Here is a 16,777-nt window from a genome sequence, read left to right as displayed (position 1 = left end):
GTGGATGTAATTACAGTCAAATCTTACATTTGATGGACTTTTAAAATGCTCATATTTCATATTTATTGGATGTCTGATATCCTTTTAATTCAGTGATCTATATCTGCCTGTCGGGAAGGCCCTATTTACCCGAGGGGATCGGTCGCTGAGGCTTATACTTACTGTGCAATTTTGCCCATGCTACTGTTTCATAGTTTCTTATTATCTCCCCCTCTCTGTCTTCTCGCTCCCTTTCCCTTTCTCACTCTCATCCTTCCATCCCTTTTTCCTTTTCCATTGTCTGCCATGTGAGTAGAAGTTCACTAAGGAGGCTCCTAAAGAAGATTTGGATGTCCTGATTCAGCCCCTGCTGGAGCACTGCAGCTCAAAGAAGATGAACACGTGGCTCGGTATCTGTCCTCTCTTAACAATCTGTCTCCCTATTCTGCTTCACCCTCCTCTGGTTTTGAGTATCTTTGTGACACGCGGACATATGCGCACACACGTCACTGCCGCTCACTCAGAATTTAACAGGTCTCATATCACAGCCCTCGTATCCCTCAGCCCCCGCCGCCCCTTACATTTGAGTCCTCTTTTCTCTCCTGCTTTACTCCCTCTTTGCTTTTTGTCGGCCCACGCAGTCCCTCTCTCTGTCTGTCTTGCCGCTATCCTTCTTAGTGTGGCAGCTCTTATGAAAGTATAATGGTGCTGAAATTCAAATAATGTGGGTCACAAACTGGGCCATTGCCCCATAGCATTTCCCTTCTCTGGGAAGAAAAGATGGTGCTTTAATATCAGGCGGTGTAAAGAAACAATGGACAGTCTGAATAAGTGTTGAATTTTACTCAGTCACCGATTCTCTTTTCTCTCCGACTCTGACTGGATTTCTTTGTATCCAGCATATTTTTCTCTTCAGTATCTATTGTATCAACATTTTTGACTTTACATCTGTGCAGTGTTTTTACTCCTCAAAGGCCACATTGAATTTATCACCAGCACTTGGTGTTAAGTCAGCATGAGCCCAAAATTTGTAAAACATCCATAAATAGCTCAGTTATTTTGCATTAAATATACATAAAATGTATTTGAGACACAAACTAAAATAAGACCGGGGGACTAAAGGCCTTTATCGATGTGTAGCTGGTGATTGATTGACTTCTGCAAGTCTCTTCATATGTTGACATCCCCAGAGAGTCCAAAGCTGTCTCACTCTCACACTGTTGTCACATTTTAACACACACTAGTGTCACTTTCCACCATAAACCGTACACATGTCATGATACAATTTTACCAGGTGAGAAAGCCCAACTAATCGTTTAAAGTCCTCATAAGAAAATCCATGACTTTCATACAGCAGTATGAAGTTTAAGGCTTGTCTGGGACTTTTTTGTTTCATGATTTTAGGTCTCAGTCACACAGGTCTAGAGACCAGGAGGCAGGAAAACCAAAGACATTGAGTTTATTCGCCCAGCCTTCATGATTATACCAAATTCCATTAAATTCATCCAAATCGGAGTAGAATTAATCAGTCATTCAAAATGTGATTGACCAAGAAGAGGCTACCCTTGTACCTCAAGCTAGCTTGCATAGCTAAAAAAGAAAGATCTTACTCTGGTAGAAAAGGTCAAAAACGGCTCTTGTAGCTCCCACAATGCAACACAACCTTGCTTGCAAAAGCTAAATCTGAGATATCAGGGTCGCAGATTTGCCTCCAGAGGCATTACGCGGCTGTTTTTACAGGATATGTGATGCTTCCTGTTACTAGTAAATTTGCTGTAACATATACAATTCATGGAGAGCTGACTTTAAAATTAATGGAAGCAGTCATGTCACTATGATGGTATCCTGCAGTGGTATCTAATGGCATACAAGCAAAAGCAAAAACATTCAGGGAAACCAAATCCACAACTACAACTTATCACGTCAGCAGTAAAGACCTAAAGGGTGTGCCAAGCTCAGGGACTGTGATGGACACTGATCGATCTTACCCGGCGGGTGGATCTTTGTCTCCAAAATAGACGGACCAGATTTCAGACATTATTTGGATAAACTGGCCAAATATTCAGGATTTAAGTGGCTACTCTCTCGCCTGAAACAATATTAAAATTTAATGACATAATAGCAATCCAAGGACAAAAATTACAACAGCCTCAAGGCCTTCTGTCTCTTATGTTGCTGCTGATCTGAATGAAGCCCATCAACAACCCCCCAGTTTCTCCTCCCACCTCAGCATCCTGGAGACGTTCCACGGCATGTGCTCTTTTTTTCTCTACCTGTCACATTTCAGCATCTCCTTAGCATCCACTTTGAGAAATATATACAAAATAGTCTTTGTGGCTTCAAAAGCCAAAACTCTTTACTGACAGTTTTCTTGGCCTAAAAAAACACGACTAAGGTTTGAGGATGTTTTACCTTTACACACGTGTGTTAATGTTAGGTGGACAAATTTGTATTGCATTAATCATGAAAACTCCAAATGATTTTGTTTTAAACATTTTATTCATTAGTTTTCATTTGGTTCATATTTTAATAGCTTTCATTATTTTCTCCGTAGTTACTACCGGGTAAAGGTTATTCTTTACGTTTGTGCCTACAGCACTGGCAAAGGGACAAAACTTGTTGGTTTATGGTAACGGCCTGTAAAAAGTGATTCATTTCAGACTTTCAATAAATGAATAAATAAAAGACATAAACAGGTAAACAACACAAAATGAAAATAAACAAGAAGAACAGCAGCTGCAAACTGCAAACTTAAGAATTGCCTAATAATAAAGAATCCATTTCCAAACACCATCTGTGTCTGAAAAGCAGCAAATGACACAGAGAAACTTCCATTTTTCCACCAGTTTCACTTGATAACAGACTATCTCGCTGTGTCGCTTACACAATTTCAGGGCATTTTGATGTGAAATTGGTCTTTTGGAAATGAGGAGTTTTGCTTCCAATATCTCAGAATTTAGAGGGAACACAGTGTATATGTGACACTTTACAGGGCTATAACTATAATTCAGCATCAGACTGTCCTGACAGCGTGTGCGTGACACTTTCAGGTAGCCTGCTATTGTTCCAAAGTATTTCATTTATGGAGAAGGGACGTGTCCCAAGCAGGGGCGCAATTCCCAGGGGGGTTAGGGGGGTTATGACACCCCAATAATCAGACCCAACCAATATGGTCCCGAGCTGTCATGTTTCACATGTTTGCAGATAGTCTGTGATTTTGTTCATAATATGAATGTGTTCATCTGTTTAGGTTTCTTCAGTCATGTAGTCGTTTATTTATTGAGTGCGTGACCGAACGAACACGCGTGAGATTATGTTCACCAGGAGAATCTTACACTCGAACCGAAAAGAAGATTGACTCTCAGAAGCTAATGACCAAACTTATAGCCCCCATGACATCCCAGGAGTCCTACTGTTGGCCCTAACTGTCCCTCATAGTGTTGCATTTATTTAATGCACATGCACATATCCCAGAGTGCAGGGAGACACTAAAGAGTCATTTGGTGATGGCTAGTATTTTAAGCTGTATAGCAACACCATCACACCCTGATTAACACCTAAAGCCTGCATTATGTTCCCTGTAATGATAATACTTTTTTTTTTATCTCTAACTGCTGCTCCTCTGCTGGCTTCCAGAAGCTAGCCAATGAGTAGCAATTGGGCTTTTAGGGAGGAGCTAAAACTGCTTGTTACAGCTCTTCAGCTGAAGAGCTGCATAGCAGGCAGTATGAATATAAATAATTTTTGGGTGTGTGTGATTCAGGAAAAACTGCTGAGTCTTAACATAAAAATGGAAATCAGCATCATATTTAATATTAATATTTTATATATTATATAAATATTTGCACTTTAAACAACTGCCTGCGTTGCATAACGCGGCTGCTCATCTGTACTCACCTCCATCGCCTCACCGTTCTCTCTCTTCCTCTCTTTTCCTTTAGGTGTGGTTTACGGCTACAAGGGTCTGCTGCTGCTGCTGGGCATTTTTCTGGCATATGAGACCAAGTCTGTCTCCACAGAAAAAATCAATGACCATCGGGCCGTGGGGATGGCTATTTACAACGTTGCTGTGAGTCCGTAAAGAAACAGCTCCATCATGCCTAAGCCCATTTCTGGGTGCGGCGGTTTAAATTTTTACAGCTGTCTTGCTTTTGTAGGATGTGGAATAACAAAGTGGCAATAAGTATGGTTTTTATTACTCCGTAGCACAAAATGCCCGCAGTATATCAGCGGGGAGTTAATCAATGCCAGTGGTCCATGATTACTTTGGAGCTGAGATTTTTTTTTGCCTTCCAGAAGTTACTTTCCTGCTCGTTCAGCCAGGTAGCTTGGCCAGCTCTCGAGAGGCAATACGTTACAGGTTCTGGTCGTTTATAAAAGTTAATGTCACAGGTAATTTAAAGGAACTCGGCATAACTTGTGATCAGCGATACGTACATCCCTTAAGTAAACTGCAGGCATCACTCTTTAGCATGCAGGATGTGCTTGTACTGTGGCGTGAAAGCTAATATTATTCAAAGCAGTGACAGCATACACAAGATCACAATTATATTATGCTAGCTTCTGCAAAAAAACAAGTGAGAAGGGGCCGCTGACTTACAGGGAGGCAGGGGAGGTAGATGGGCTTGTTCCAGACAGAGGAAGAACCGAGGGATGACATAAGATAAATAAGGATTATTATGAATGGTCCTGGAATAAGAATACAGCACTGAAAATGAGCACGATTGGTCCATATTAGGCTTGTATTAGTTGCCCATACATGACTACAATGCTTTGTGTACACCTACAGTTGGGAGTAAATCTTTAATTCAAATTTTAGAGTCAATTTAGATTCAACAAGGAAGTTAATATTCATCTTGATCTGGGATTTATATATATGTGTATATATGTATGTTTTTCTCTTAAATTCAGAGCCCCTATTGCATTTCTATCCAAATCATTCTGCTGCCAGCTCCAGGTGCTGCCTCATCGTACCTGCGCTGCTATGATACTCTTATTTCAAGTCTTGTTTGCAAAGTGCAAACTCAAAGACATTTCACGGTGAAGTAAATGTTAAATGAAATCAAAAGAATACAAAGCAGACTGTTACTGCGCAGCACTCAGATGCAAGCCAACCTTATCAGAGTGCTGCAGTTCAGCTTTAGTGCTGGGCATGTACTGCGTGTTGCACAGTGCGGGTAATGCAAAGTGTATCTCTGAGACCACATGCACAGTATGGAGTTATCCCGTCCCATGGCAGCAATAGGTTTAAAAATGCACCCATTTGGGCACTAAAGAATGGCAGTAAAAGCAGCCGTCAGTCATAAACATTTTTCAGCGGCTGTTAATAGCAAGTGAATCATCTTAAACGCAGGCACCTAGGATGCACTACACACTGGAATAGCAGCCATTATGTTCACCGTAGCCACTTTAGACAAATTCTTGCTGCCATTTCCTGACACTCTTGACACAGACTAACTTTGGAATTGATGTAAAATGTCTGCAGGAGAAAAAATAAAAGTTGTTTCTGTTGCTTTAACTGCCAGCAGAGGTTTTGTTTCCCTGTTTTGATCAAGAGAAGGCAAACGTTTTTTTTAGGTTGCTGTTTTTAACTGACATTTTCCTGCGCTGGCCCGAATCCCCATTAATATATGAATAAGAAAGCTCCCTAATGAGCAGCTGCACATTTATCATCTTATACTCTGTGGATATATAATTAATAAATGGACAGATCTCGCCTCATTTATCGAGGAGAAGATTTATCATCCATCCATCATTTATGGTTGTTTATGATGTCATTAAATGCAGCTTTGCGTGACCATTTCGTCCCATGGCTCCACAATGTGAGTCACGTCTAATGTTGCTATTTTATCTTATAATATTCACATTTCAGTTTTATGACGATGTCAATAGTTAATGGCGTCTGCGAGGGGACCTCCTTCCTCTTTGCTAAGTTGTGAGCTCCAGGCCCTGATGAGATGACAATGTGGAGATTGTCAGCACGCTGTTGCCACTTCAGTCATGACTTTTTAATGCTGTTTTCACATGGGAGCCCTCCCCGGAATGATAAACAGATGCCTGATGCTTTTACGGATGTGATTTTCCTCCCCTCTCATCCTGTCGCTGTCCAACTCTGCTTTATTCTCCACCTCCTGTCCTCCAACCCTACCTCCCTTCTTTCTTTTTACATTTAATCTCACTCTCCCCTTTGTTCTTACTTCTTTCTCTCTCTCTGTCTTCCTGCAGGTGTTGTGCCTGATCACAGCTCCGGTGACTATGATCCTGTCTTCACAGCAGGACGCCTCCTTTGCCTTTGCTTCTCTAGCTATCGTCTTCTCTGCCTACATCACACTGGTGGTGCTCTTTGTACCCAAGGTGCTCCTGCTCATGATTGACACCTTTTAAGATCCGCTGACATTCATAGTGAAGTGAAACTGAAGGTCAAACGTTTCAAATTCAGCATCTTTAGGAATGAGCTGCAGCTTGTAGCGCACGACAGTCGCGATCACATTATTCACTCTGACAGCTTTTTTGTTTCCCAACTGCATAAACACGCTTTGACGTTTGAGTGTAGCGCAACATTGGACCGGCTCAAATCATATCTGTCTTACCGTTTCAACATTAAGGTAATAATCTGCGAAATTTCTTTCTGGGAGCTTTTACATTTGTAGCTGCCGTAAACATTTGGAGTAGGAAAAAAAATCTTCCGCAACAAACAAAGTGAGACGTTTTACACGTCTGGCAGTGCCGTGGGTTTTTTGGGTTGTTATGAACAGAAGAAGAGCCGCGCGGTGCACATGCTGCAGACAGAAGGAAGAGTGCTGCTTACAGAAATTCAAATTTCATTAACAGGAAATCACAATATCGTCTCCACCCTTTGATTATCAGGATATTTGTGGGAGCTCACTGCTGTGCAGAGACGGCGCAGCAGCGAGTGCTGAACTTGTCACTAAAGTAAAATAAAAGTCTTCAGTGATGAATAATATTTTTAAGCCTTTAGAGAAATGTGAGTGATTTGGCTGAGAGGGCTGCAAATATTAAAGATGTTTTATTACGGGCTCTGAATAGATGCATTATTCATTGGGCGCAGGGTAGCTGGTCTCAGTCCTGATTTTCTTCTTTATTGAATTCCTGTCTCTGCAACGGTCCAGATGCGGCGTCTCATCACCCGCGGCGAGTGGCAGTCGGAGCAGCAGGACACCCTGAAGACCGGCTCGTCCACCAACAACAACGACGAGGAAAAGTCCAGGCAGCTGGAGAGGGAGAACAGGGAGCTGCAAAAGATCATCCAGGAGGTGAGGACGCATTAAACAGATGCACATATCATTATTATTAAATACAGATTCCAGTTTAACCTGGAGTTCACCCGTGAAGGCGATAGATATACTACACACTCGTAAAAAATCATTGTACAGATATCTTATGTAATTCATTTATTATGTATGTTTGTGTGGCATGCTGAGCACTGAGAGTGCTGCCTGTGTGAACATAGATATGCTGCAAGATGTTCCCATGCAGTGCAAACGTGATGACCTCATTGCCTAATATGTGCATAGAAATGCTCTTAACCTGCACGGTAATTAGATGCATGTGGAAAATTCCTTTTAAGTGTATTTGTGCGTTAGTGTGTCGGAATCATTATAAATCAATAAACGCATGTTCGCTCACTAATCATAGACAATAGAAATGATGGATATAAACACTGTGATGGTGCCGTTTCACTCCAACGTTAGTAAATGAAATCCTGCTATGAAGCATTTTCACCATCGCAGTCTGCACACTCATTGGCTGACAGCTCATTAGCCAATGAGCTTACCTCGGATAATCTTTGTTTTTAATTATATTAATGACTAAGGTAACTTAGCATGTTATTGAGTATAAAACTAGTGCCTAAGACCCTTAAAGGCTAGACGCTCTCTCTAATTGGAAAACTTGGCACTTTTTGTTGGGTTCACTTTTCAGACCTGGAAGCTCTGTCCATCATTAAAACGCTCTTTGTCCTGCCGCCATTCTCTTTGTATGGAAGCACATTTACCTCGGGGTTGAACAGCAAAGAGTGAAGCTGTTTTCTTGGAGAAGCCTGTCGGCTAAAGCAAAACAATCTGAGGATTTTCAGCCAGAGAAACTGAAAAATAAAGAAAAACAGTGTCAGAGGCCAAAAAAAGCAGAGTTTTGATAATGGTTCAAGTTAAAGGGGGAAAACTCTGAAGCTCCGTCTGCATTGACTGAGGAGGTGAGTGTTGCGTTCCCAGAGACACAGACTGTGGCTCATCTGATCTTTCAGTCTAAAACTCAATTATTAGAAACCACAGCTGCCACAGAGCGAGTGAGGACATCCAGCAAAGACTGAAGTTTCTTTCGTTTTTTTAATGGCTGTGATTTTAAACCCTAATGGGAACAAATAAAGTCACCTGAAACCTTCAAACTACAGTAATAACAGTATTATGTAACTTTTAGTGAAAGGTTGTCTGTCGCTTTATGTTTTAAAAGTAATCAAAAACCTGCATCTCTTCACTTATTAAATTCATGTTTGATTTAATTCTTTATTGTTATTTTTATTTCAGTTTCGAAAACTTTAATTATGGTGACAAAATTATTATTGTTGTTGCTTAATTTAAAGATATGTTTTTACTTTTTCTTGCACAGCTGGTCTTTGGTCGTTCTCTAAATGTGATCATGCTGCACAGAGTGAACCATTTACTGTCCCAGTGAGGATGTGTTAGCTTATGTGAAATACCTTTTCAGGAATCGGAGCATTTTCCTGGTAGTTTTGACAATTTCAGAAACAAAGATGTGAATGAAAAAGAAGAAACAACTAGTTAAACATTATAATAATGTTATTGTTGCTGTGGTGATTTTCCTGCTGTTTCCCTCAACCTTTTTTGGGATAATCAAACATTCCTGTATATGCTGGGAAAGTCCTGCCAATGGAGACGGGAGTTTCAGTTATTGTGTTTTTTTGCTGTCATCACTGTTAATAACAGCGAAATAACCGTTTTGTTTTCATGTTATTTCTGGCTCATCTTTCTTTATAAGTAACAATTCATTTCATTATGGTCTGTATTTGTATAGCGCTTTACCAGTCCCTAAGGACCCCAAAGCACTTTACACAACCAGTCATCCACCCATTCACACACTGGTGATGGCAGCTACATTGTAGCCACAGCCACAGCCTGGGGCGCACTGACAGAGGCGAGGCTGCCGGACCTCTGCTGATTACTGTAGTGACCGTGTATTCCAGCTTTCTATATTTAACATTATTAGATCTGCGGTGGCTCACTGGGTTGTGTTATGTGGCGTTCTGCCATCTCCTTGTAGATATTTAGGGAAGTTTCAGAGAATATTTTACAGGAAGTAGCACAAGTTCCCTGCAGGTTTCTATGAATTATATAAAACACTTGTGTTTAAGGTTAAATGTGCTTTTTTAACCTGTAAGGGGAAATTTCTACGTTAAAGCAGCAACAATTGTTTAAAAAAAGTGCCTGAGTGTGACATTTTACTAACAGCACTAATAATAAAAAAATATGAGCAGTGATATAAACAGCATAAAAAGTCTCATTTTAAATCCTGGAATGATCAGAAGGCTAATTTGCTATGTTCTTCGGGGATCGCCGTCCAGGGACACTTGCTGGGTGAGCTAATCAACATGCATATTCATCCACACATCCTGGTTTTGTTTACTTCAGAGTCATAATAGCCCTGAACCTGTAATAACATCTTCTGATGTCTTGTTTTGTCACCCAAACGGTCCCAAAGATATTTCACTCACATAAATCACACAAGCTGAGGAGCTGAAACCCACAAATGTACTTCACTAGGAACATTTCTGAAGCAGTTAATCAGATATCAGAGTTGCTTTTTCACTGTGATTTATTTTTAATCAGTTTAATTATTATTTTTAAAATGTACTTATTAACCTATAGAGGCAGAGTGCAGTTACGTCCCATCCACACAGGAGGGAAAAAATGAATGTCTCTCTCTGACTTTGTTGTGTGAAGGTGACTCCTTGTCAGATCCATCTGCAAGCAAAAAATGGAAAATGACTAAAAGCTGCTGCGTGGTGGAATCCACCGCCAGCAGAATGAGGGACCCGGAAATGGGTTTTTTTTATGAACTTTGTAATTGGAAAAAGTTTCAGGAGCACAAAGTGAGACGTTGGCAGAAAGACAGGGGGTTGTTTATAATCCTGACACTCAGGATGTGAGGGGTTTATCAAAAAGTAATATGAATAAATTACTGATTTACTTCCTGAAGAAAGTAATTTGTTACTCTTCTCGTTACATTACTTTTGAATTTCTCTGCATCATTGCCCAACTTACATTTTCACATAATTATTAGTTAACAGTATAAAATTGCAGCGACTGACACTACAAAAACCCTCTGACAGTGCAGTTTTCATTGGACATCAACTCATAGTTACTTTTCTGAACACCAGATAGATTTTGAATCAGATTCTCTAAAGTCCTGCACAGTATGGAAAAACACTCCTGTCCCTGCAGCAAAATCACATCATCACGCCAACCCTGGCTAATTCAATGTTGGCTAATTTAAACTGACAGTGTAAAAATGATGTGTTTGCTTTAATGCTTTCTGCCACAGAACAGCGACTTCAATGATCCTGAAACAAATGGATCAGCATTAGCTGACTAACATTCTTCATTGCTTTCACCATCAGGTGCAGCAGGTCATTGTCTCAAAGTCAAAAAGTTTTATTTTATTATTTTATTATCACATTTTGTTCTACATCATAAATACTTTAGTAAATACCCCGGTTGTGAATTTTGAAACCTTTGTGCATCTCAGAGAAAGTGTTCATTAATAATCAACTAAATAAGAATACAGAAGTTATCTGGGAAATTCTGCATCATCATAAATGTCAAGTTATGTGACCTGGTGCAAGACCTACTGATCGCATATACACTTCAACAAACTGACATCATGGAAAAATCCCACAGTTTTTGTCAAAGGAACCCAGGCAGTTTTAACTTCATGGCTGGCCACCAGAAAAGTGTTTGTGCTTTTCTTCTTCTGAGAGTTGATATAAAAATCTGTGACATGCTTGTGCTGCAGTTATACAGAGTGTCAGTCACGGGCTGATGCTTCGGCCCCCGGGGCTGTGTGCCGATCACATGACAAATATCTGCTCTAGATCATCGTAGGGATGCTTCAGTTTGTAACTGCAGACTCTGGTTGTGTTTTCAGAAAGAAGAGAGGGTTTCGGCGCTCCGCAATCAGCTGGCTGAACGACAGGCTCTACGTAACCGCCGCCGACCCTCCACGGGCCAGAATCAGAACCACAATGCCCCGCCTCCTTCTTCTCAGCCAGATCCCAAGTCCCTGCTCCCTCCGCCCGGCTATCCCAACCCAACCACGGACAATCATTCCCTCCCACCTTCCTTCTCCAACTCCTCCAACCTCTACCCAGCAGACAGCAAGATGAGCCGCAACCACTGTCACAACAGCCAGATCCCGCTGCTGTATAAATAGGTGAAACACGGGAGGGTTCGGGTGGGGGAGGCGCACACGAGGGACACAGAACAGCACGAGACACTGTGAGTTTCACTTGTTTGGGCAACGAGCACAGCGGAGTAGTGACACTGTTTTAAAACACGGCGTGGAAGCTGAAATGAGTACACGGGAGTGCTTTATACTCGGGGAGAGTCACACAGGTAACACCCATCCTCTAAGTTTTGATCTCACTGTGTTCAACCCAGAAACACGGCGCACGCGGTGGCTCGACGTGGCGACAAGCACATCTAAGACTAGCAGCACACGACGTCTTTTTCAAAGATCAAGTGAACAATAGTCTCTTAATCATTCCGCTCCCTCATTCGTTATCTGGTTTCGTTGTGGAGACGCAGTGTCGAGGATCTTCAAAGGATGTGTTTGTGTCTTTGCTATATCGTCTCCACATTTTGTCTCTCGAGTTCATTAACTAGACAGACATGCGGTAGTGATTTATATTGGTCTGTAATATTTGATTGTTTTGTCATAGAGTTGTTGTTCTATTCTCTGTTAAGCTTTCAGGAGAGTTGTGAAAACTGAAATTTGCAAAGGGACAAAGCAATGTACAGTTTTGACTTTTTTTCCCCCTCTAGTGTTTCCTCTAAAAGCAGCCGAGAAGCTCAGAAGCGAAAAATGTGCATTATTAAACAGCCATAATTTAAAACGGCCAGGGAGCTAAGCATGCATGGATGTCTGTTGTCAGGACTGTGTGTTCAAGTACAAAACTGCATTTTAATAAGCTAGTTCCTTATTAGACCCATGTTGAAGAAGACAATGATCAAAGTTACTGATGAATGAGGACAGTTTTGATAGCTTTGGGGTTTGAAATCATATTTTACAATGTATTTTTTGAAGTTTGTGTTTATTTAGCAGTACAGTACAGTAGGAGACATCAAGTCAAGTCACATCAAGCCTGCATCTAACGTATCTTGCAGATATTGCCATCTACAGTCCTTTGGGGTCGTCCTCTTGTGCACTTCTGGATCTTATCCAGCACTGATGCTGACCCTACTTTCAAATCACCATTTGGGGCTCTTAGCTTCAGTGGGGCCAAACACCAGTTATCAGTGGAAATACACTCCGTGTGCAGTTCTGGCAGTCCAGGAGGTCAGGAGTGCAACCAGGATGTTCATGAGGAGTGAAATTTTCCGAACGTTTAAAAGGTTAAACGCAGTAAATCTTTCGTTCTGTCATCGTTTAAGCACATAAAGGATTAAAGACCATGACATCGCCTCCTGAGGGTCAGTTGTTTTTCTTGGCATTTCAAGGGTTAAACACTGTAAATTTGTCACTCAGCCAGATTTAGCTCCTTGGAAATCCATCGTCAGCCCCAAAATAAATGGTGAAGCATTAGTGTTCTGATACATGGAAGCGCATATATGAGGTTGAATGGTCCTTGGACAGAGAATGGAAGTGTTCCAGATGTGCACAAGGAGACTGCATTGAATGGGATATCAGACAGTTTGATTTTTATCTGTGGAGTCCTGGAAACATTTGATATGAGTAATCACCATCACTTACCATGATGACCAAGGCCCAGCTGTCTATTCTGGCTGCCTAATTTCACGGGGTACAGTTATCCGTCAAACACATTCATATACAGTCTACAAAACTGGAGCCATCCAAATTCCAACATACTTAATAGAAGCACAGTCTGTACTTTCTGCCTTTTGTAAATCTAAACCACTTTATGTTTGGACAGCAGTGAAACGTTGAGGGCTTCTGTGATGGCTATTACTGTAGATATGCAGAGAAAGCACAATTTTTTTATACCTGTAAATCTGTTACCCGTCATACTTGTAAACTTCGTTTTTTGTGTCGTATGTATACGTACATGAATTTTTTCCTTTTTCCCACAGACGATTGGGAATGAAGCTAATTTATTTTCTTCATCTTTTGCCTTCAGCTAAGTGGTGAAAGCATCCATGAAGGACTTAAAGTAATGTGACATAGTGTATTTATTCGGCAGTTAATGCGGATGTACTATTTCATTCATGAGCTATTTCCAGATTTTATAAAGCAATGACGCCTGAATGACACTGTTAGCAGGTAACACAACACTTTGTCAAATATTTTTAAATATCTGTAAATCACAGTGTGCACTTTAAACCGAACAAACGATTCCACTCTGTGTCGCTGTTACTCGGTTTAGCTCAGGGTTTGGGGGAGGACCGTCAAAGTCAACTTAAATGAATGAAATAGGCCATATTTATTAACTGTGCAGTACCTTGATCACTTGATAGTGTAGTATATGAATGCAGAAATTACTTCAGAAATGTTCTATTATCTTGCACATATATAAGAATATACATGGATTTGGGGATATTTGTATTCACTATATCTAAGATATTAAATGTTAATATATTTCAGAGTATGTGTATGCAGATATATGGGTACCATAAATAAAATATTTGTTTTTTCACTGGGTATTTCTCGTGTTTTAATTGATACGTTTTAAAATATGTGGACATATCATATGGATTGTTGTGCATATTCCAAAGGCACAGCACATGTTTGCTCATGTTTGCACTATCCACTAGATGTCACCAGTTATTTGTTGTTTTTCTGATTTGCTCGGGCTGTTTTGACCAATTCATCTATGTCCAAGTGAAACTTGATATTTGTCTCTAGGTCAGCTCTGCAGGACTCAAAAAACCAAATAAACCCAGAAGAAAAACTCATTAAACAAAAGCTAGAAGCAAAATTTGACACGATGACCAACTGTAAAGCCCAGTGGGAACCTCATTACCGAGACAATGAGTGGATGTTTGCCTTGCATATGAAACAAAAGTAGACAAATTGCTCCCAAGTGCGTCCGTTATTTGTATGATGTGTGTTTATAGATGATGACAGTCTGACAAACCCAGCTGTGCCACAGTCCCATGATCCCTCATCTCGCACAGCTTCCCGTTCCGTCTTTTTTCAGCTGACTGAAAGCAAGGTATGTGGTAATGCACAGGGAAAGGGTTGGTGTCGAGAACGAGAGAGGCTGTGTGTGGGGGTGGATGGCTGCCATTGGGGAAAACCCACTCTGAGCTGAGGCTTCTGTGGGCCTCCACCTGACACAGCACTCGGCAAGAGGCAGAAAAAAAGCAGGAAATTCCCCTCCACTTGTGTGATCCAACAAAGGAAGTATTTGCTGGCTGTGGAGGAATTTCATAGCAGCTTTTGCCAACTTGTGTGTGTGTGTGTGTGTGTGTGTGTGTGTGTGTGCTGCAGCGCCGGCTGGACAGACTTCTAACTATTACAGGAGACCATTCTCTGTAGTTTTCTGCATTTTTATTCTTTTCACAACTTATATAAATTTTTAAAGTTATATAAACTTATATAAATACCTTTAAAGTCCCGGTCCCAGTGATTTAAATACAAATAAATACAAATAAATACATACAAGCTATGACAGCACCTCTGTATCTGAACTCTTGAGCCAAAGAGCCTTGTCATCATCTGATACAGCAGAGGAAATCTAGCCTCATACAATCTCAGGTCAGTATAAATAATATGTCAAAAGTGCCTAAAGTAGAAACAATGTTGCAAACTGTTACAGTTTATATAGTTTTAAAAAACCAGCCTAACGTTTTCAGCTGGGAATTTCATCTCCATTGAGATTTCAATATTTAAACATCACCATGTGGATGAAATAAAAAACTATATGTTCACATAGTTTTTAAGCTCCATGCAGCTTTTCTGCTCAAAGCGGAGAGTCGTTTCAAAGTGCAAACACGCCAAAGAAGGTCCTTCCTTCGTCAGTCTCCAGCTCTGATAGCTGGTTGGTTTCTGTCCACAGCGTGTCTCCTTCATTCAGCTGAAACACAGCGCCCAGGTAAATGGCGTTGTACCAGCCGTGGTCTGAGAAGCTATCCTGAATGGTGTCTTGGCATGCCGACCTCAGGGCGCTCATCAGAGTGGAGGGGCTTCCCACAGACTCTGAGTAGCGCCAGATCCTGTGGCTGAGAATTGTGAGGCTTTTTTCCTCATCTTCATTGTCATCGCTATTCCCACAGATCACCCTGAAGGATGCCTGGCTGTAGACGAAGTACAGGCCGGTGTGTGGGATGATGATTTTGTTGGCCTCCAACTTGAAGCCGCCCTGAGCGAACGCCTGGCCTTGACCATTCCTCCACTCCAGATGACCTTTTGAGTCGCTGCCTGCAAGTAAAGATCAGAAACGTTACAGCCTTGAAATACCGGAGTGTGAATTACTGACAGGTTTGTTATTTGGAGAGCAGAATGAAGTATTGACTGAAGCTAATGAATGACTTATGGGACTTCCTTATTGTGCTCTTGGTTTCCAAAAAGAAGAGAGCTACCAATACCACAGAGGGAGAAGAAAAACTCAGAAAAGCTCCTTTGAAGGCTAAGATTATGAGCCTATTGTTTGCTGAGGACCAAATCAAGGTAAGCGGTGACTCACCTTCTAGGTGGATGGCTGCCTTGGCTTTGCTGCTGATCCATTTTATCGTGGAGTGGGGCTCTGAAGGAAGGAAGAAAAATGTGAGCTTGTCTCAAATAATCCACAAAGACTCAAATGTAGCTCTCAAAACCTCTCATAAGCACCCATGTGTATAATCACCTGGTTTTTCGCCAGTGTTCTTCGCCTTTAGTGCTTCTGGCTGTCCTACTTGTGTCTGCATGGAGGAAAAAAGAATCCTTAGATACATATATAGACACACACACAGGTTTTGAAAGACTTTTCATCATACTCGAAAAGATGAGATGCTCCTTACCATCCTTTCTGGCCTCGTATTCCAGTACCAGGCAAACAGCAGGACACCTGCTAAACAAAGAGCCACGACGACGAGGACGGCGCACACCTTCCATATCCACTCTGCAGGTGATTTCTTCTCAACTAAAACTACAGTCTTCGCCTCAGGACCGGCCTCGACATCAACTGGTGTGGTTGTGTATGCAACCATGCTGTGCACAAAGCCTCTGCCGTCTGATCTTTAAAGAAATCCAGAAACTGAACAGTTGTCTGTGTCTTCTGTGCTGACACTTCTCTCTTTGAGTGTGCTGTTTGTGTTAAGAGTGAACTTCTGCTGGAGAGTCTGTAGTATTTATGCAGCTGCAGGGGAAACTCCAGTGATGTCACCGTGTAAGTGGAGACAGCGCAGCAGCAACAGCGGTGGCAGCAGCGCAACCGGGGTCATGGAGAAAGGAGAGTGAGAGGGAAGGAAAAGTTACAGAACATTTAGCGGAGTGTCACCGCAGGAGTTATGGTTTCAGGATGGGAAAGTGGTTGATGGCGACTTTTGGTTTTCTAAAAAAATTATATACACAGATATTCAGGCACACACACGATGAGAGACAGACA

At 41.4% G+C, this 16,777-nt stretch overlaps 2 protein-coding genes across 5 annotated transcripts in view; one reads left to right on the top strand and one right to left on the bottom strand.

The window, feature by feature from the left end:
- LOC101470214 (gamma-aminobutyric acid type B receptor subunit 1) overlaps positions 1-13,885 on the top strand; it is a 129,277-nt gene extending 115,392 nt beyond the window's left edge. For all 4 annotated transcript variants that reach the window (XM_076886117.1, XM_076886118.1, XM_076886120.1 and 1 more), the window contains 5 exons: positions 296-389; positions 3,921-4,048; positions 6,205-6,333; positions 7,110-7,253; positions 11,161-13,885. In XM_076886117.1, the coding sequence (XP_076742232.1) occupies positions 296-389; positions 3,921-4,048; positions 6,205-6,333; positions 7,110-7,253; positions 11,161-11,445 (780 nt within the window). In that variant the 3' untranslated portion in view covers positions 11,446-13,885. The remainder of the gene's footprint in view (positions 1-295; positions 390-3,920; positions 4,049-6,204; positions 6,334-7,109; positions 7,254-11,160) is intronic.
- An 853-nt stretch (positions 13,886-14,738) lies between these two features.
- On the bottom strand, positions 14,739-16,472 carry LOC101469924 (tumor necrosis factor). Its single transcript, XM_004573561.4, has 4 exons — positions 16,191-16,472; positions 16,037-16,091; positions 15,878-15,937; positions 14,739-15,612 (listed from the first exon to the last, which is right to left on the bottom strand). The coding sequence occupies exons 1-4, from the start codon at positions 16,377-16,379 to the stop codon at positions 15,173-15,175; spliced, it is 744 nt and encodes a 247-aa protein (XP_004573618.1). The 5' UTR covers positions 16,380-16,472; the 3' UTR covers positions 14,739-15,172.
- Between the last annotated feature and the right edge of the window lie 305 nt (positions 16,473-16,777).

This window comes from Maylandia zebra, linkage group LG1, assembly GCF_041146795.1.
Source record: "Maylandia zebra isolate NMK-2024a linkage group LG1, Mzebra_GT3a, whole genome shotgun sequence".
NCBI classification, from domain to species: domain Eukaryota; kingdom Metazoa; phylum Chordata; class Actinopteri; order Cichliformes; family Cichlidae; genus Maylandia; species Maylandia zebra.
The sequence above is the reverse complement of the archived record's forward strand: the minus strand, read 5'-3'. Positions and strand labels throughout refer to the sequence as shown.

Coding starts and splice junctions, on each gene's coding strand:
- LOC101469924 (XM_004573561.4), bottom strand. CDS start 16,379: ATGGTTGCATACACAACCACACCAGTTGATGTCGAGGCCGGTCCTGAG. Junction 16,092..16,190: donor ATACGAGGCCAGAAAGGATG/GTAAGGAGCATC, acceptor TCCTCCATGCAG/ACACAAGTAGGACAGCCAGA. Junction 15,613..15,877: donor GGCAGCCATCCACCTAGAAG/GTGAGTCACCGC, acceptor CTTTACTTGCAG/GCAGCGACTCAAAAGGTCAT.